Source organism: Pungitius pungitius, chromosome 1 (assembly GCF_949316345.1).
Source record: "Pungitius pungitius chromosome 1, fPunPun2.1, whole genome shotgun sequence".
NCBI classification, from domain to species: Eukaryota; Metazoa; Chordata; class Actinopteri; order Perciformes; family Gasterosteidae; genus Pungitius; species Pungitius pungitius.
In genome coordinates this window covers 18,569,952-18,587,005 of record NC_084900.1, presented here as the reverse complement: position 1 = coordinate 18,587,005, position 17,054 = coordinate 18,569,952, and the positions used below count along the sequence as shown (strand labels likewise).

The 17,054-nt window shown below is 45.8% G+C and overlaps 1 protein-coding gene across 3 annotated transcripts in view; it reads right to left on the bottom strand.

The window, feature by feature from the left end:
- prkcz (protein kinase C, zeta) overlaps nt 1-17,054 on the bottom strand; it is a 70,299-nt gene that overhangs the window by 29,890 nt on the left and 23,355 nt on the right. For 2 of the 3 annotated variants that reach the window (XM_062562938.1, XM_062562947.1), the window contains one exon: nt 4,341-4,426. In XM_062562938.1, the coding sequence (XP_062418922.1) occupies nt 4,341-4,426 (86 nt within the window). Of the gene's footprint in view, nt 1-4,340; nt 4,427-8,346; nt 8,776-17,054 lie in introns of those variants that run through there. The other variant, XM_062562944.1, reaches the window with a different exon arrangement.

The following is a 17,054-nucleotide window of genomic DNA, read 5'->3' as shown; positions in this document are numbered from 1 at the left end:
AATACCAATTAATGCAGTAAGGACCACAGAGGAACATGTTGAAACGATTCTCCACAGAAACAAATCAAGGGACAATTCAAAGAAAGCTTTCAATCGATCAAGAATCATTAAATGGATGCATTAGCTGGACCTGAGTAGCATTGGCCCGTCAGTGATGGCCTTGACTTAGCTGGACATGTGCTCACTGCTGAAGGAGATGTTCATGTAATCCCAGAATGCTCTGCTGTGGGATCACAATAACTACAGGTCTGTGCAGATGATGTTCGATGCGTTACTGTGGAGCCTGCCTGCAGCTCTGGAATACATAAGTGAGCAGATGAGATAAGCTTTTATCGATTGCCAGTCCAGCACGCAGCCTTACAAATCATCATATGAATGCCTGGAAGCCTTGCATGCTGGGAAATGATGACGTGATATCGGATTCAGGACACACTGAGCGATGGCGTGCAGAATACAGCCGGATAATCCACCAGGTCGAGCCCACAGAGAGACAAGGCTCCAGCAGTCATCATGAAACCAGTATAACAGTGTCACAATCCCACAGCGCACGTCATCATCAACAGCTCGGGAATCAGGAGTCGTTTGTTGCCATAATATGTCAGACATACATGGAATTTGACTTGGCGGTTGGTGCATGGCGGCAGACAGTACGGCAATGGACAACAGACAACGTAGTAGCAACATCTGGCCACAATCACTTCCTGTCCATGCTAATACTACTGGTTAATAAAAACTACTGAAACTTAGGAGGATCGTCCCATATTGACAACAAATCCCAGAACAATGAACCTGAACCGCTTTTATATCATTTATATTATTTCCAAAATGCAACATATTCTTCTTCCACGCCACTGTAAACCTAATTTACCTCATAAACAATAAAACACATGCACATGCAACCACAGTGTGTTGGTATGTCAGCGACTGCTATCAGTGGATGTTGGATGTCTCAACTTTACTTAATGCACATGGTTTTCAAATGATATTTATGGATTTCACATTTAGGTTAAGAGGGGACAGTGACACAATGAGAAAATAATAACATCAAACGGTGTATTGATGACACCCGATGGGCGGCGTGAGATTCATTCTGAGAACACACATTTCTGCTCAGCTCTCAGCAGTCAACAGGACATTATGTCCTGTGCCTGTGGAGGCTGGTGCCCCCCCCTCACCCGCCTGTGGAGGCAAACAGCCAGTGTGTGCGACTGTATTCTGCTACATGATGTGGAACAGGAGCTAAAGAGACTCTTTCATCTGTAATAAAAGGGATCCACAAGGCGAGGGGGAGGATGGAGAGGGATTGAGTGAGAGGAGGGAGGAGAAACATGACCTACTTCTCCTCGGCGTATTTCTATGCTGAGCACTGAACCAACCAGAGGCCTGGAATCTGGCATAGCAACAAGAGTCAGTGAAACCGCAGTGTGACAGCCAACTGGTTAACAGCACTAAGTCAGCATCTTATAAATGGAAATCTGCCCTGAAAAAGTCACATTCTATCATTATGGAATGATTTTTATTTGAAGAAATATGAAAAACGGTCCCCTTAACAAATGATTAGGCAGCTCAAAGCACAACGGTTTATATGAACAAGTTCATCACAACAAAATCCGACTGGAAACAGATGAATCAAGTCTCCAATTAGCTCAAATCAAGCTTCATCCTGCAGAACAACAATTAGGACAAATTAAATAAAAAACAACTAAAACGTCAAGATAACTGAAATTTCATATTAATTCATCCTTTATTGCGCCAGGACATTCTAATTGAAATAAAATATCTCTTCCGTCTTGTCAAGACGGCAGATGAGCAGTTTCATGTAAACTATTACACATACACAAAGACAACACAATAGAGGAAATACCATGGATACACATGAACCAAAGTACAGTGAATGTGGTGCTCTGGCTCAGACAGCGCAGTAAAGCAGTACGGCTGCACACATACAATTCATTGATTAATTCATTATATAAATATATATATATATATATATATATATACTGTATATATATAACTCCATACATCCTGAGCAAAATTTCCTGAGAACATGATCACAAACAGGGACTGACTGGTGCTTGGAAAGCCATTGCAGGGGGTAATGATACTGTACACCGTTCATGGAGAATGCAGGACTCCACAGATCATGTCTAGACATTAGGACTGTAGCACCCATGGGAGCTGGTTTATCCTAAGAGCTGCATTACTGACAGTGGAGGTGGGTCGGGGTCATGGTGAGGTCTCCTTAGGGACAGGAACTGACTCAAGTTAGTGGTGTTGTACACACCTTCTCATTAACCCCCAACATTAAATGATCTTGCTGAAGCTAGTATCCTATTAGGAACCTAAGGCCTATTTATACACAAAGAATCTTCCAGCATTACACAACACCTTAAAGTGGACGTCCTGTTTTAGGAAAAGCTAACCCTGTGTGGTTATGTGCAATGCTACACCTGTACTCCAATTCTGATGTGATATCCCACTTAATTATCATTTGATATTCACATCTCAGGGCCTCTATAGGTAGCACAAGTGTATTCCCACACCTCATGCTGATAAAAACAAGCCTTAATCCAGGTGTTGCTTATTGGTAGCTCAAGCAGCTTTGTGGGTGGGATTAGGAATGGGAATGACATCTTCTTATCAAGGCAGAATCAATTACAAACAGACACGTATGGACCAGATCAATGCAGGTTTTCTTAATCCTCAGAAAAGAAGAAACCTTAAATGAACTGTGATAGCGCACGGTGGGTGATCATTATGCTTTTGGAACATCTTATACAAATTTATCATGTGCAGCTGGGGAGTGGTACAGCACCAGCTGAGTGTAACACAAGATGTTGTACACATAGCGCATGCATGTGAACTCTGCACCCCAATGTGAACTCTGCACCCCCAACACAGGACAAGATATCACTACATATGAACTCTGCATCCCTCTAGAACACAGAGGAAGCCCCCGCCCCCATGTTCCACACTGTTGTTGTGTATGTGTGAAGGATGCGGATAAAAGGCAGCTGAAAAGGGAAGTTCGTCGGAAGTCGACACTACATACGCTGTGTGGCTGGGCTTCCCCTTTGCAAAGCAAAATATACGACTTGTCTGTGGTTTGTTCTCACCTCTCGGTTAGGTAGCAGAAATACCTATCATATTATTTGCTGTGACCCAGATCCTAACATACCCAGCGCCTGGACCTCAGCCTGCGGAGACACTGAAGCCCGTCGACGCCCCGACTCAGCGTCAGAAACAAAGACCGAGGGAGCAAATTCTCCGCCCGGCCAGTGGCTAGAACTTCCCCGGACAAGGGGTCCAGGCGTGGATTGACGTGATCCGGCGGATCGAGGACCGAGGGGGAGAAGACCCAGAGCAGAGTGCGTATCGGTTTTTATCCTTTTTTCCCGTAGAATAATGTTGGGTCCAAATAATGAAGAAACACCAGACGGACGGGAGACATCTTAGAATGAACAGTTAAAATCAAAAGTATTTAAAAAATGAAAGGGTGTTGTGCTAAAAAGAACATCTCCGCTGGTCTCTGCCACCAACAGGCCACAGGACCGTCTCACGACCATCCCTAGACCATGTCTGTTGTTTACAACCAGCGAACTCGAGAACAATGGCTACCTACATGTATTTATACCGATCAGTAAAGGTGTGAAATTCGGTGGCCACACCCCTTGGGAGTGGTGACCACGCCACCTTCGTTCCTCTTGGTGATGGATGCTCTCAGTAAGGTAGAAGATATACCTATCAACTGGCACTGAGGAAATGAAAACTGATAAATGCTCATGCATAGTGTAGGCAACGTAACTTGCTTAGTGTCGCCGAGGGGCTGAGTAGAGGAGAAAATCCGCGGACGCGCTGTGATTGAGTGACACCCGGATGCCGTAACTGTTCAGTGTAGTTTTTTATTTTACTGTTCATATGATCATCGGTGTTTACAGTAATATCTTTGCGGTCAACAAAATATAAACTCCGTCTCTCACCCCCTCTCTTTCCCTTTCCAAACCAAATATTGAAGACGCCCCTTTATCCCTGTTGAACACCAAAAAATACCACGTGACTCAATTAATCAATCAAAGGAAAAAAGGGCGTACCAGGTGGCGCCAAATACCTGGCCCCTACACATAGTTTCTGTGCATTTTCAGATATGATTTAAACAGGCAACACAAACCCATATAAACATCTTAATAAGCCTTTAGAACTGTTCAAACACACCAAACATCCTTTGAAAACATGCTGTGTCTCACAGAGCAGCCAGTGGCTCATCCCTCCTGTAGTCCCCAGTGGAGCGGATTGCAGGGACATTTAGGCATCCCACTTGGACCAAGCAGGAGGACACTCACCCTGTTAAAGCGCTTGGCCTGGAAGAGGTGTCCGTTGACTCGGTAGAGCTTCCTCCATCTTCTGGCCCCTCGGCAGTAGATGGATTCTAGGAGAGAGAGGAAACGGTTGAGGAGTAGCAGCATGGCGACTGAATAATGGGCTTGATGGGGAGAAGAGAACGATGGGGGGAAAGGGTCAGGTCCAGCGGCACACACACACACACACACACACACACACACACACACACACTCTCTCACACACCTCTCTCATTTGACCCTCTCTCTGCCACTGCAACTGGCTGTTGCTCGGAAGGTGCTGCTTATAATAAGGTAATGCCCTGGCACTGGATAATATGTTTTATATTTAATTTGATCAAGTAAAAATTCATTTTTAAGTTGGGATTTACCAAAAATTTGACAGTATCTACTGTGGGATACTGCTGTTAAATATTACTTTTGAATTGAATTTAAAACTGTACAATGAAACTATGCAGCTGCTAGACATCAACATAAATGAAAAAGTAAAGACGTTGCATAATAGCATTAAATAAAAACAGGCCCTATTTCTAAGAATGATACATCCACTATTCACAACAACCGGCTAAATAAATAACAAAGGTTCCCTTTTGCAGTGATCGAGACCTCGCAGAAGAAAGGGAGGAGAAGTCGGAAGGTAATGGCAGACAGTTTTGTAATAATTGTGGAAACCAATAAGGGATCATTTTTATTTAGGTTTAGCTCCTGAAATGCTCCTCTATGCGGCTGCCTGCAAAGGGCTACGTTGGTCAAACTCCTTCTGCTGACTCTCTGCTCGGAGGAAGACATATTGATGAAGGGGTGACTCATTAAGGGCGATGAGCACATCACTCAGCTTCAAGCATTGACTGATAAACCCGATGCCATACAAACCAACCCATTATGTACCCTTTTGAACGTGTGGCCACAAAGGACTCCTCAGAGCGTGACGTGACGTGTTTGGCTCAGCCACAACATGCATTGCCTTCCAGACTCTCACTAATTATTCACTAGCATCTCTCCCGTGCCTCCTCCGTCTGGACTGGTTTCCAGTCTAGTTCGTACCTACGATGATGGGAATGGATGGGTTCATTCACTCATCCTTTTGCCTCTGTTGCTATGGTAGCCACAGCCCATCATATAGCAGCTATTGTTAGCTGGCTGGGAGGATGTTTTCTCAAAGTAGAAGTCCACCCTAGCAACAAATCCCAAAAATGGTTCGACCATCAGGTGGAACATACCGGAGCAATGGTGTGAATCAATGTTCCAGATGAGTTTTATCAGACAACTCACATCTTGTTTAAAAGGCTCTTCTTTGTCTAACCCCAAACTTGACTACTGTCCTGGAGATGAGGTCATTGCTGCAGGTAACTGAGTGCCGTGCAGTGAGGCAGCATTGGTATCAGTATCACTTTAAGGGTACTGGCAAATGTTGATGTACAGTGTACACTCAACAGCTGTGCCTTGGTCTTACTGATTCTAATATGTCTGAGTCAGGACAGTAAAGAGCAGAGCGCAGAAGAGACACAGAGACGCCCTCCAGGGTCTCCTGTGACTTCCCTCTGATCCAGAGATGGGGACTTGAGTTTGAGACTCGGACTCGAGTGCGACTCGTGAGCATCTCTGCTCTGATCAGAGTGCCTACCCCGTGCCAGCGTTAGTGGGTGAGCCATGGAGTCGAAGGGGGAAGACATGTATTGTGTGATTGAAGGTGAACCTACACATCATGTTACGCTCAAACTGAGATGAATACACCAAAGATGGAAGTTCCCAGTCAGTTGTTGCCTGTGTAACCCATAATAATCACATTGTCAACACATGGTTACAACTGATGGATTACTCCTTCACAACAATTTAAATATAGTCACACATGCTCCCAGCATGAGAGTGAAGCCAGCGTCCCATTAGCTGGCCCATTACCGACCGTCCCTCCGGGGAACCACCAAGGCATCGGCCCACTTTGCTACCAAGGTGCCTCAGTGAGTCAGAAGGAAGCAGGCTAGAGAGGACATGAAGAACACAGCACTTTACCTCTGGATGCAAAGGCCAAAGCACACAGTCCCGCCATGTCGTCGGTGTGAACAACAGTGGGGGGCCCGCTTCCCCTGTGGGAGGGCAGGGTGGTACTGCCACATCTGACATCTGAAAGGGCTGGACTCACTTCCAGACATTGTTCCTCTCACTCGCAGGAAAGTAGCAGCACACAAGCCCCCCGTCTCTCACAGACATACAGAAAAAAAACAAGTTCTTGAGGAATCAGAGGCACTCGGCAGCGTGTGGCTGATCCCATTCCTCAATGAGGGTTCTAAGGTGCCAAGTTATTTCCTGTACACGTCGGAAGAAGCAGCCCTGAAGCATTTTTAGACTGTGTCACACCTCGGGGATGAAGGATGCTCTGCAGTGCCATGATTAACTCTCTTAGTCCGACTTCTAATTAAAGCATGTATTCTGCTGTCCTTTTAATCAGCGCGCTCCAGATAAAGAAGGAGAGAACTTTAGTGCACTAAACCACAAAGGACACTCAATTTCAAAGTCGGGGTCCCGGAAATTTGATTCGCATTGAGGAGTCAAGTCAAGGTGCTTTGCAAAGTGTGCTCAGCTATTCCCCCCCATCCCATCCATGTCAAACCACTGGCATCACATGGAGACATTGGTTTCTCAGACATCAGGATCATCTTTCCCAATAGACACTTCCCAACATTCAAAAGCAAGATGTAAAGTCGCTCCTGGAGAGAAAAGATCTGGCATGAATAATACGACAAAGAGATATTATTTCGCTTCCTAAACGATGATACCTCTGTAACCAGGAGGTCTTTTAGAACAGTCTGGGTGTGACGTTTTATCCAGATGTGTAAATATGTGGCAGGTCCCGTGCATTTATGCTGTGCAGGCTCCTTTGCTGTGATCTCTCCTGTCCCATAAGGCATCTCGTTAATGTTCTTTGTTTGGTGGTGTGTAAATGCACAGGGACTGACTGGGATGCTGTTGTTAAAAATGCATCACGCTGCACTACAAACTCTGCTGCCATTCAAACCAAGCGCCCCCTAAACCCACAGCCAGCATCAAATGCTGCCTGACTACCAGTGAAATACTTTTTACCTCACGGTCAGAACCAGAACTAAGGATTAGATAATGCAGTTAAGAAACACAGACATGGATGGTTCCAGTATTTCTACACCTACAAAAATAAAGATGACATTCAGTGAGTGTTTGGTTTAAGAGTGGATTTCTGGGTTCTACATAGTGTTTAGAGCTTCACTTTGAGGAGGACTCATAGTTTGGTAAACAGAGAAACAGGAAAAAGAAGAATACTAAAAGATTTTGTGGCATTTTCACATTTTATGTTTTGTAAAGCTGATCATCAGTCATCAGCATCTTGCTGCTTCTGTAACATGAATGTATATTTAAGTCAGGTTTGATGGCAGATGGAACCAGTTGACAGTTCTAAAGAAATATATCAAACTGACCCCATTTCTTGTTTTTCTGTTATTCCATATTTCAGTAATTGATGTAATTTACAGACTGCACGTGTAATAACTCATCTAGCATTTCATGAAAGGAAAATATGTAAAAAAGGAAAACACTGTCCAGAGATGTCGTGGCTTGCCCATCATAGTGTGCAGACTTAAGAATATATATTTGTTTGGTACAGAATAATTATACAAAGATGACCATTCTCTCACAGTGAAATAACCAGTAGTCGTAGATATCGGTCGGTCTATCTGCTACAGCATGGATCCTATAACTGAATTCCTAATTGTTGTTCTGCTTTAGACTAAAAGCCACACTGTCCTCAAATGGACATAAAGAGAAGGCCTGTAACGGGGACATTAATCCCCGGTCCAGAGACACAGCCAGGAGCCACACTGCACAGGCTCCGTTCTACTTCCTGCTCCATACGAGGCACGCACAGAAGGGACACAGCGTTCCATCAGCCTCATTGCATCACAGTGTGAATGCTAATGCCGGCAAGCAGCAGCCCTCAGGTGACCCTGATCCTAGATGTCCCTACCTTTGACTCGGAGGTAGAAGAGCAGCGTGAGCAGCATCCCTCCTGCCGGGTGTTAGAGCTCCCTCTCCTTCACAGCCGATGGCACGTCTCTCCTTTCGGCTTCCTCCTCCTCTTCTAGTAGAGCAGCTTTGCCCGAGCCTCTGTGTGGCTCTCTCTCTCCACTCCCGTTTTATTCGCTTCCATTTCCCTTCAGGCTGCTCCTCTTCATCTTCTTGTCACACTGCCCATTCACACCAGTGCAGCAAGCGTGCACTAATTCTCTGCGTGCGTGTGCATGAAATAATCCTCACTTTGTTGACGGGGATCAACGTTTTTCTCAGGAAAATGCGTTGCGCTGCGTGCATCAGTTGCCTCGTTTTACCCACAAGATGGCAGCCGCATCCCGGAGCCGTGTCTTCTGCACTCCACACGTCTCAACCTAAATTTAAACCTCTAGGACTATTTTTAGTGGCTGTGCTGTGCCTTCGGAGCCCATCCTGGACGTCATGTGCACTTTCCCAGAGACCTGTCTGTGGATGCAATCACCACACTGTGTACTCCAGTACCTCCAGAGACCCGATGGAGCGCGCTGTGTTGCCCCATAGAACAACAATGTATTCAAGACCACGGCTTTAAGGGCTTGAGACCAAGTCCAAGACCAAGAAACTATACTCAAGACTGAGACCGAGGAAAAGCAAAGACCAAAAGCACCACACCAACACTGGGGTCTAGCATCCACAGCAGAGACCCAAAGATAATAGGCTCTTTGTATTCATGCAGCACACAGAGATGCAGCCCTCTTCGTAGTTTGCTTTGACGAGCGTTTTTGGAAGTCACTTTCTATTAAAACGTGACAAAAACATGTCAGCTTGTAAGAGGACGCAACGCAGCGCGGACAAAAGGAACACATTTGGAAACAGACAGATTCTAACTTCCAGTTCGTTGTAGTAGGATACCATCTCCTAATTAAGCAGCTAAAGATGCGTACAGTACCAGTTAGCTGACATCCCTAATTTGATTGTACCACGTCAAACACATCCTAAAATTAAAATAATCCTTTCTTCTAAGCACTGATTTTATATCAATGGGTCTAACTTTCAATTTCAATCACTGATTTGCCTCTGACGGCTTTAAACTCGGGCACACATGACATCCTCGATCCCAGAACACGGTCATCAGTACAGGAAAAACTCCCCCCAAAAATACTCACTGTCCCATCACCTCCCCCTTACTGTCCCATCATCTCCCAGTCACTGTCCCATCACCTCCACCTTACTGTCCCATCACCTCCCCCTTAATGTCCCATCACCTCCCAGTCACTGTCCCATCACATCCCCCTCACTGTCCCATCACATCCCCCTCACTGTCCCATCACCTCCACCTCACTGTCCCATCACCTCCCCCTCACTGTCCCATCATCTCCCCCTCACTGTCCCATCACCACCAGCTCACTGTCCCATCACCTCCACCTCACTGTCCCATCACCTCCACCTCACTGTCCTGTCACCTCCACCTTACTGTCCCATCACCTCCACCTTACTGTCCCGTCACCTCCACCTTACTGTCCCATCACCTCCCCCTCACTGTCCCATCACCTCCACCTTACTGCCCCATCACCTCCCCCTTAATGTCCCATCACCTCCCAGTCACTGTCCCATCACATCCCCCTCACTGTCCCATCACCTCCACCTTACTGTCCCATCACCTCCCCCTCACTGTCCCATCACCTCCCCCTCACTGTCCCATCACCTCCACCTTACTGTCCCTTCACCTCCCCCTCACTGTCCCATCACCTCCACCTTACTGGCCCATCACCTCCCCATCCATACTCATAGAATGTACATTTTTACAGAAATTGTCCTGTCAAGCTCCTGAAGTTTGCGGATGACACCACCCTCATTGGACTAATCTCTGGTGGGGACGAATCCGCCTACAGGTGGGAGTCTGACCACCTGGTGACGTGGTGCAGTGAGAACAACCTGGAGCTTAACGCCCTGAAGACAGTGGAGATGGTCGTGGACTTCAGGAAGAACGCAGCCCCACCTTCCCCCCTCACCTTGGGTGACTCCCCCGTCACCACTGTGGACTCCTTCCGTTTCCTGGGCGCAATCATCACCCAGGACCTCAAGTGGGAGCTGAACATCTGCTCCATCACCAAAAAGGCCCAGCAGAGGATGTTCTTCCTGAGGCAGCTGAAGAAATTCAACCTGCCAAAGACGATGATGGTGCACTTCTACACAGCCATCATCGAGTCCATCCTCTGCTCCTCCATCACCGTGTGGTACGCTGCAGCCACAGCCAAGGACAAGGGCAGGCTGCAGTGTGTCATCCACTCTGCGGAGAGGGTGATTGGCTGCAATCTTCCGTCTCTTCAGGACTTGTTCGCTGCCAGGACTCTGAAGCGGGCCAGAAAGATTGCAGCCGACCCCTCCCACCCTGGACATGAACTGTTTGTGCCCCTTCCATCCGGCAGGAGGCTGAGGTCCATCAGGACTAAGACGTCCCGCCACACGAACAGTTTCTTCCCTTCGGCAGTCGGGCTCATCAACAGAGCCCGGGCCCCCCCCTGACTGACTCTGACTCCCACGCTCATCATCACTGTGTCACTTTCACCTGTCACCCGTCACTTTGTTTAGTTGGTGCACTTTATCCTTATTTTTATTCCTAATTCTATCTTATCTCCTCTAACTTACTAACCCATAGCTCTAGTTTTTAGCGTACTAACCCAAAGCTTATATTTTATATTTTGTTATACTTTTATTTTATTCTATTTTTATCTCATTTGCACTATGTTGTCTTTATTGTACTGTCTTCATGCACCTTCCGCCAAGACAATTTCCATGTATGTACAACATACTATGGCAATAAACGTTTCCTGATTCCGGATTCCTGATTCCTGATCTAGGTTATTTGCATGTTTAAAAGAGAAAATAAACACAACACTGAAACCAGCAGAAAGGTCCAAACAAAAGATCACGGCGTAGGAGACGGCATTAATGAAGCCCATGAATTCCAGTATGAAAAAACTATTTCAGGACAGGCACTCCCAGCCTAACACACACACACACACACACAAACACGTATGTGGTTCCCTGCCTGCCGATGTTGCAACATGGAGGAGGTTGAGCAAATATTTTCTGCATTCCTTAGGAGTGAGGGTGAAGGCTTTTTACTGGGGCGGACTCGTGGCTTTATCAAAAGCAACCTTGAAGACATTTCCCCGTTATCAGCACTGGCAGGAGCCACTCTCACTGGATCAACACTGACGAGTGCTTCAGAAACACGGAATGGTTGCATTGAAAAGAATGCCCTTTACCTAGTGGGGTTACTGGCACTCACTTAAGGTACTTTAATCATACCCAACATCTTTGACTTTAGAGGTGTCGATCCAGAACATTATCCAGACAGAGTGAAGAGGTTTCAGTGTTAAGGGTAGAAGACATCTAGTGAATGCGCCCCTCCAGAGTCTGTCCTGCGTGGGAGCATGAAGAAGTAGAGCTGGTCTGTGAAACGCTAGATTCCTTTCTTACTGTATTCAATCTCAAAATGCAGAGTGACAGACAAAGTTTGGGCTTGCTGATAGAATATAAATAAACCCTGTTACAAACTAAGGACCAAGTACTAGAGGTGAAATAGAGCCTGCTAACATTTGGGAGCACGAGGCCACATCTGTTTCAGAGATTTCACGCCTCTAACGGAAGGCGAAGTCACCACCACTAGTCTGTCACAACGGATCTCAAACGTAGCTGGATGCTAACTAGTTAGCTATGCCACTAATGCTGTAAGAAGTTTATTTAGGGACTCATTTCAGTGCAGTTTGTCCCACTTGTCTCACAGCTTCCCCCACTACACATTCTCCAGCACTGTCAAGACAGATCATATTGATACAGACATACTGCGGTAATGAGCATTTCAACCTTTACCAAAGTCAAACCTCACACTCAAGTTGAGCTATTGATTTTTCACTCATGTCTCCGCATCTTCTTACATACATGTCAACCCTCCCGATTTTTCCAGGAGACTCCAGAATTTCAAAGCCCCTCCCGAAAATCTCCCGGACCGACCTTTCTCCCGAATTTCTCCCGATTTCTACCCGGACAACAATATTGCTACACCATCCGTCACTGTCGTTGCCGTGCTTGTTTCCGTGGAACCTCGTTGGAGTTTCCATAACGAGATGCTGCGTCATTGTGACATGACACAGGTCGTCTTATCAACATCCGAAATTTGAACACCAGCTACATGCAAGACCATTTTTCACCAAAATCAAACTCTTGGTTGGGAGTTATATATATATATATACATACTTTACAGAAAGCTCAACTGGATCTCAGCTGTTTACTGTGCAGCTTAAATGCAACAATGGTTCTATAAGCAGCACACTCAGTCTACTGAGCCACAACAAAACCACACACACACACACACACACACACACACACAGCAGAGAGTATATTCATTTCTGGCTAAATCCTAACGAGCTGACTAGATCTCAGCTTTCAGCCCGTGTCTTAACTGGACAGGCATTGTAAACTCGTGCGTGATGTCAAAATGAGAGTTTTATTGCTTCAACAAAGAACAACAAGGGGATACCCAGAATGCACACTAAAGCACAGATGTGGGGACTAAACATAGCGCAAAGGGAAGTGACATTAAGGGGAGAAACCAGCAGGTTGCTGCCGCTCCGCCACAGACAGAGAAGATGAACTAGGTCCACTCGGCCGGCCTCCCTCTCTGCTCCAGCAGCACCGATGCCCAGTGGGAGCATTATGCAACGGACCGGCCTCGTTGCGGATTAGCCCCGTGGACAGATGTGCTCCTGGCTAATGCTTTTTGTCGCAGAGGTTCAATAGCTGAATGTGACAACCCCTCCAAATCCAGACAGAACACAACGAGATCAGCAGCAGAGGGCAATGAGGTGGTTCTCAATGCAATGTGTTTAAAGACCACGGAGGTGCAACCATCTCATTACAAAATGTCCATGACCTAAATCTAGTATCTCCAGTATTCTGAGTGTTACTAATAGTACTGTATCTTGTGCTTGATGCTCCATACCTGGAGACTAGATCGCATCAGTCCCTTACAGTGAGATAAAGGACGCGTTTCAACGGTCAGGTCCTCGACCTGTCACCCTTTTTAGTAGACAAACCTCACCCCATCGCTTGTTTTTTTCAAGTTTTTAATTTTTCAGCCTGACATTGTATCTCCATTCAAACACAATCTGGATTGTTAAAACTCACTGTCTCGACCGCATTGCTCCAATCAAAATGAAAACCCTCCCACAGTTCAATGAGCACACCGGACCAAGATGGTGGTTCCTAGGTGAAAGCCCTGTGTCCTCCCCCTAAAAACAACACTATGCTGATCATCTCATTATTTGTACTCTTGCTGGCTCTGACAATGACGCGCAGGGTTTACACTGAGCTGAAACCCTGCTGCAGAGTCGCAACGGGTCGACAGACAACCAGATAGCAAGATCACATCACCGCTCTGGCATAGCATCCAAAAGTAATACAAACTCCAAAGTCTAATTCAAGGTAGTGAGCTCTGCTCAGCGCAGATGTGCAGTCGGATGATAATCTGGTCGTGATAGCACAGATAATCTGGGATGTTGCATCCCATCGCATGTTCTCAGCGGGATGAATACACAGCAGTGTTAATAATGATCTCATTGTTTCTTACTAATGCTCCCTTTTATCGGACCAGAGCAACGCCCTGTGCAGGTATCACTTCTACTGATCAGGTGTGACCTTGGGGTTAAATGTGTGCAGACAGTGTGGGAGGGGGGCAGAGATATGTTTTATAGCCATAGTGTGGAAGAGTATTCTCATTGCCATGCATGAGGGTGTATTTCAGTTCACTTTCACGCTCCATCGTACTGCTGCTTGCCCGTCTGTAATGTTCTGTAAGCCATGTGGACGACTGTTGGTGCATTTACTTACTTATTTAAAAATGCACGATGGTGTTGCAAAGTTTAGTCTCACTGTTTCTGAGGGAATGAGCACAGCACAATCACACTCTCAGAACATTTCTGCTATCATTTTGACGAGTGCTATAGAAATGCTGGGCTAACTGCAAGATCATTATTCTCTTGCTTATGACCATTTTAAAGTTAGTGAGTGGAAATGTGCTTTGCTCGGGTGTAAATTCAAATTGTCATGTGTCTGAAGATGAATGCGTTGGCCTGACCACGTCCCTGTGCTCTTCTTCCTCGCAGCCAGTGGGCCCTGTTTCCTCTCCGACTCCTTGCCCTGGCTGCGAGGGGAGAAGCATCTCTCTTCCAATTCCGCATAAAACATTCAACCCAGTGTAATCCCATAAGCTCTTCCCTGAGAGACCACCATGTGGCAGGGAACGAAAAGCCCTCATAAATAAACAGATACAAATTAACTCCCTCAAGCCAACCACAACCAAAGGCTCCATCTAAAAGGTCCAATATGTAATCACTTTGCATTTGGGGGAAGGGGATTGATCAAAGTGGGTAAAAGAGATGTTCAAACGTCAGCTCTGTAGTTCAACCGTTCTTCGTCTGAAGGTTGATATGACCCAAATTCAAGTGGGATGAGACAACCGCTGTGTTACTTAAAGGTTTAGTTCCAACCCAGTTAGTAAAAATAGGCAGAGGGGAAAGCACCACTCCAGGGAGCCTGTTGACTTAGTTGACACAGTCGTTTTCCCCACAAAAGAAGAATCAGGGCAGGCTCTAATGTTAGCGCCAATATTCCTTTCTGAAATCTCAATAAGTACCGCACTGTAGATAAATGGTTCCATGTACTTTATCCTCTGATAACTGCCCTCACACTACACTTCAAACCCAGCCAATCAATAGCACACCGTGTACCGCGGTAACAAATATCTGAAGTAGTGGGAGTTTGCATTCGGTTCTGCCAGTAAAGTGCAGCCACAGCATTCCTGAAAAGGCCCGGGAGTCTTATTTGTGCAGGAAGGTCCCAGAATGCAGTGTGGCATTCCTTCGTGCAGCGACCGTCCAACCCGTCCTCTGGGTGCTAACTGGACGCAAGCTCTATTATCAAACAGTACATTTACACAGGCAGCATCAATAGATCTTTTTAAACTGTAGAGTAGGCCTACTTTAGCACAGAATATTGTACGGTAAAAAAAGGCCTTAAACATATTATTTGGAATGACAATATTTATGGGCTTTCACACTGAAGGCTTTGACCAATCAGTGTGCCGAATGCTTTGAGTTCCTATTCTTATTTATTGATGGCAAACTGTATTATTGCTTTTCTTTTTGAGTGCATTCCAGGCCGCTCCTTCTGGTCTACCTTTCACAATAAAAGTCTTAAACACAGTTTTAATTGTTTTTGTATTGTTCATTTGTCATGTCAGCGGTGTGTAAGGGTCTACCAGGAGCTGCTTGGGGGCCCACAGCTGAAGGAAGAGTGGATATCGCTCTAATTGAATGTGCTGCAACAACAACTTATAACAACTTCACATGCTGGATATAGTGTGGATTATTTATCAGTCAGCTCGATTGGGTTGTTTGAGTTTGAAAAGCCATTCACTTCTGTGGAAACATTGACTGGGTAGATTTTACAATCTTATTATTGTTTTTCTACTACTTGGATGGCTTGAATGTAGCTACTTGCTATATATTTTCAAAGCACTATACTATATCCCATGACCTTTTTCATGTGGGTCAGCTGAACAAAACCGACCTTCATATTCCTTGTAGGTAAATGTCTTCTAAATCGTCCCCGGGACATTGGGGCACAGTAGTGGACACAAGGATTCACTGACCCTTTGTCCACCTTGTTGGATTGTACATCAGAGGGGAAAGCTCACAGGGAGGAACAGAGATCCATCCATCCATCTTCAACCGCTTATCTGGGGTTGGGTTGCGGGGGACACAGCTCCAGCAGGGGACCCCAAACTTCCCTTTCCCGGGCCACATCTACCAGCTCTGACTAAGGGATCCCAAGGCGTACCCAGGCCAGTGCAGAGATATAATCTCTCCACCTGGTGCTGGGTCTTCCCCAGGGCTTCTTCCCAGCTGGACATGCCTGGAACACTTCCCAAGGGAGGCGTCCAGGGGGCAGACCTCCTGGTCTGAATGTTCATCAAAGTATCATTTTCATTCTAATAACCTCACCGGTACCCAGATGGAGGATACAGTGATGGAAATAACTCACTATGAATAGATGGGATATTTCAGTAGGACCTTTTTTCACTAAAGCAAAGGTCACAGGCGATTAGCATTGAAAGGGTTTATGTCCTTGTGTCACGCACGTTCCATGTTAAATCTGCCTGTTGAGAGTGGAGACCTTGTGTAGAGCGATGACATTTTGTCCTGAGAACGCTGAAAGAAGGAAACTCATTGAACATCCCAGCCAGAAAGGATTCCCCCAATCAGAACCATGAATACATTCATGCCAACACAACGTAGTCTATGGTGCAAACTAAAATCCATCATATGGGTCACTAAAATACTAGGATGCATCCTCTGGCATACGTCAGCACCAGTGTAAAGGCGTTAAGAATTTGGTAAATGAAATACTGGTCCATAATTCAAGTTCTACCTTCTGATACTTGTGTAAATCAGCAAAAAAAATCACCAACTGTCCGACAGTCCGGTTGAATGTGACCTTCACCAGCTTTTATCTAACTATCCGGTAAAACTATTGATGAAAATTATGGTGTAATGTTTTCAGGTGTTAATGTAGGCGTTGGTGAATTAGCTGTACACTGCTATAGGCGTCATTGTGGTC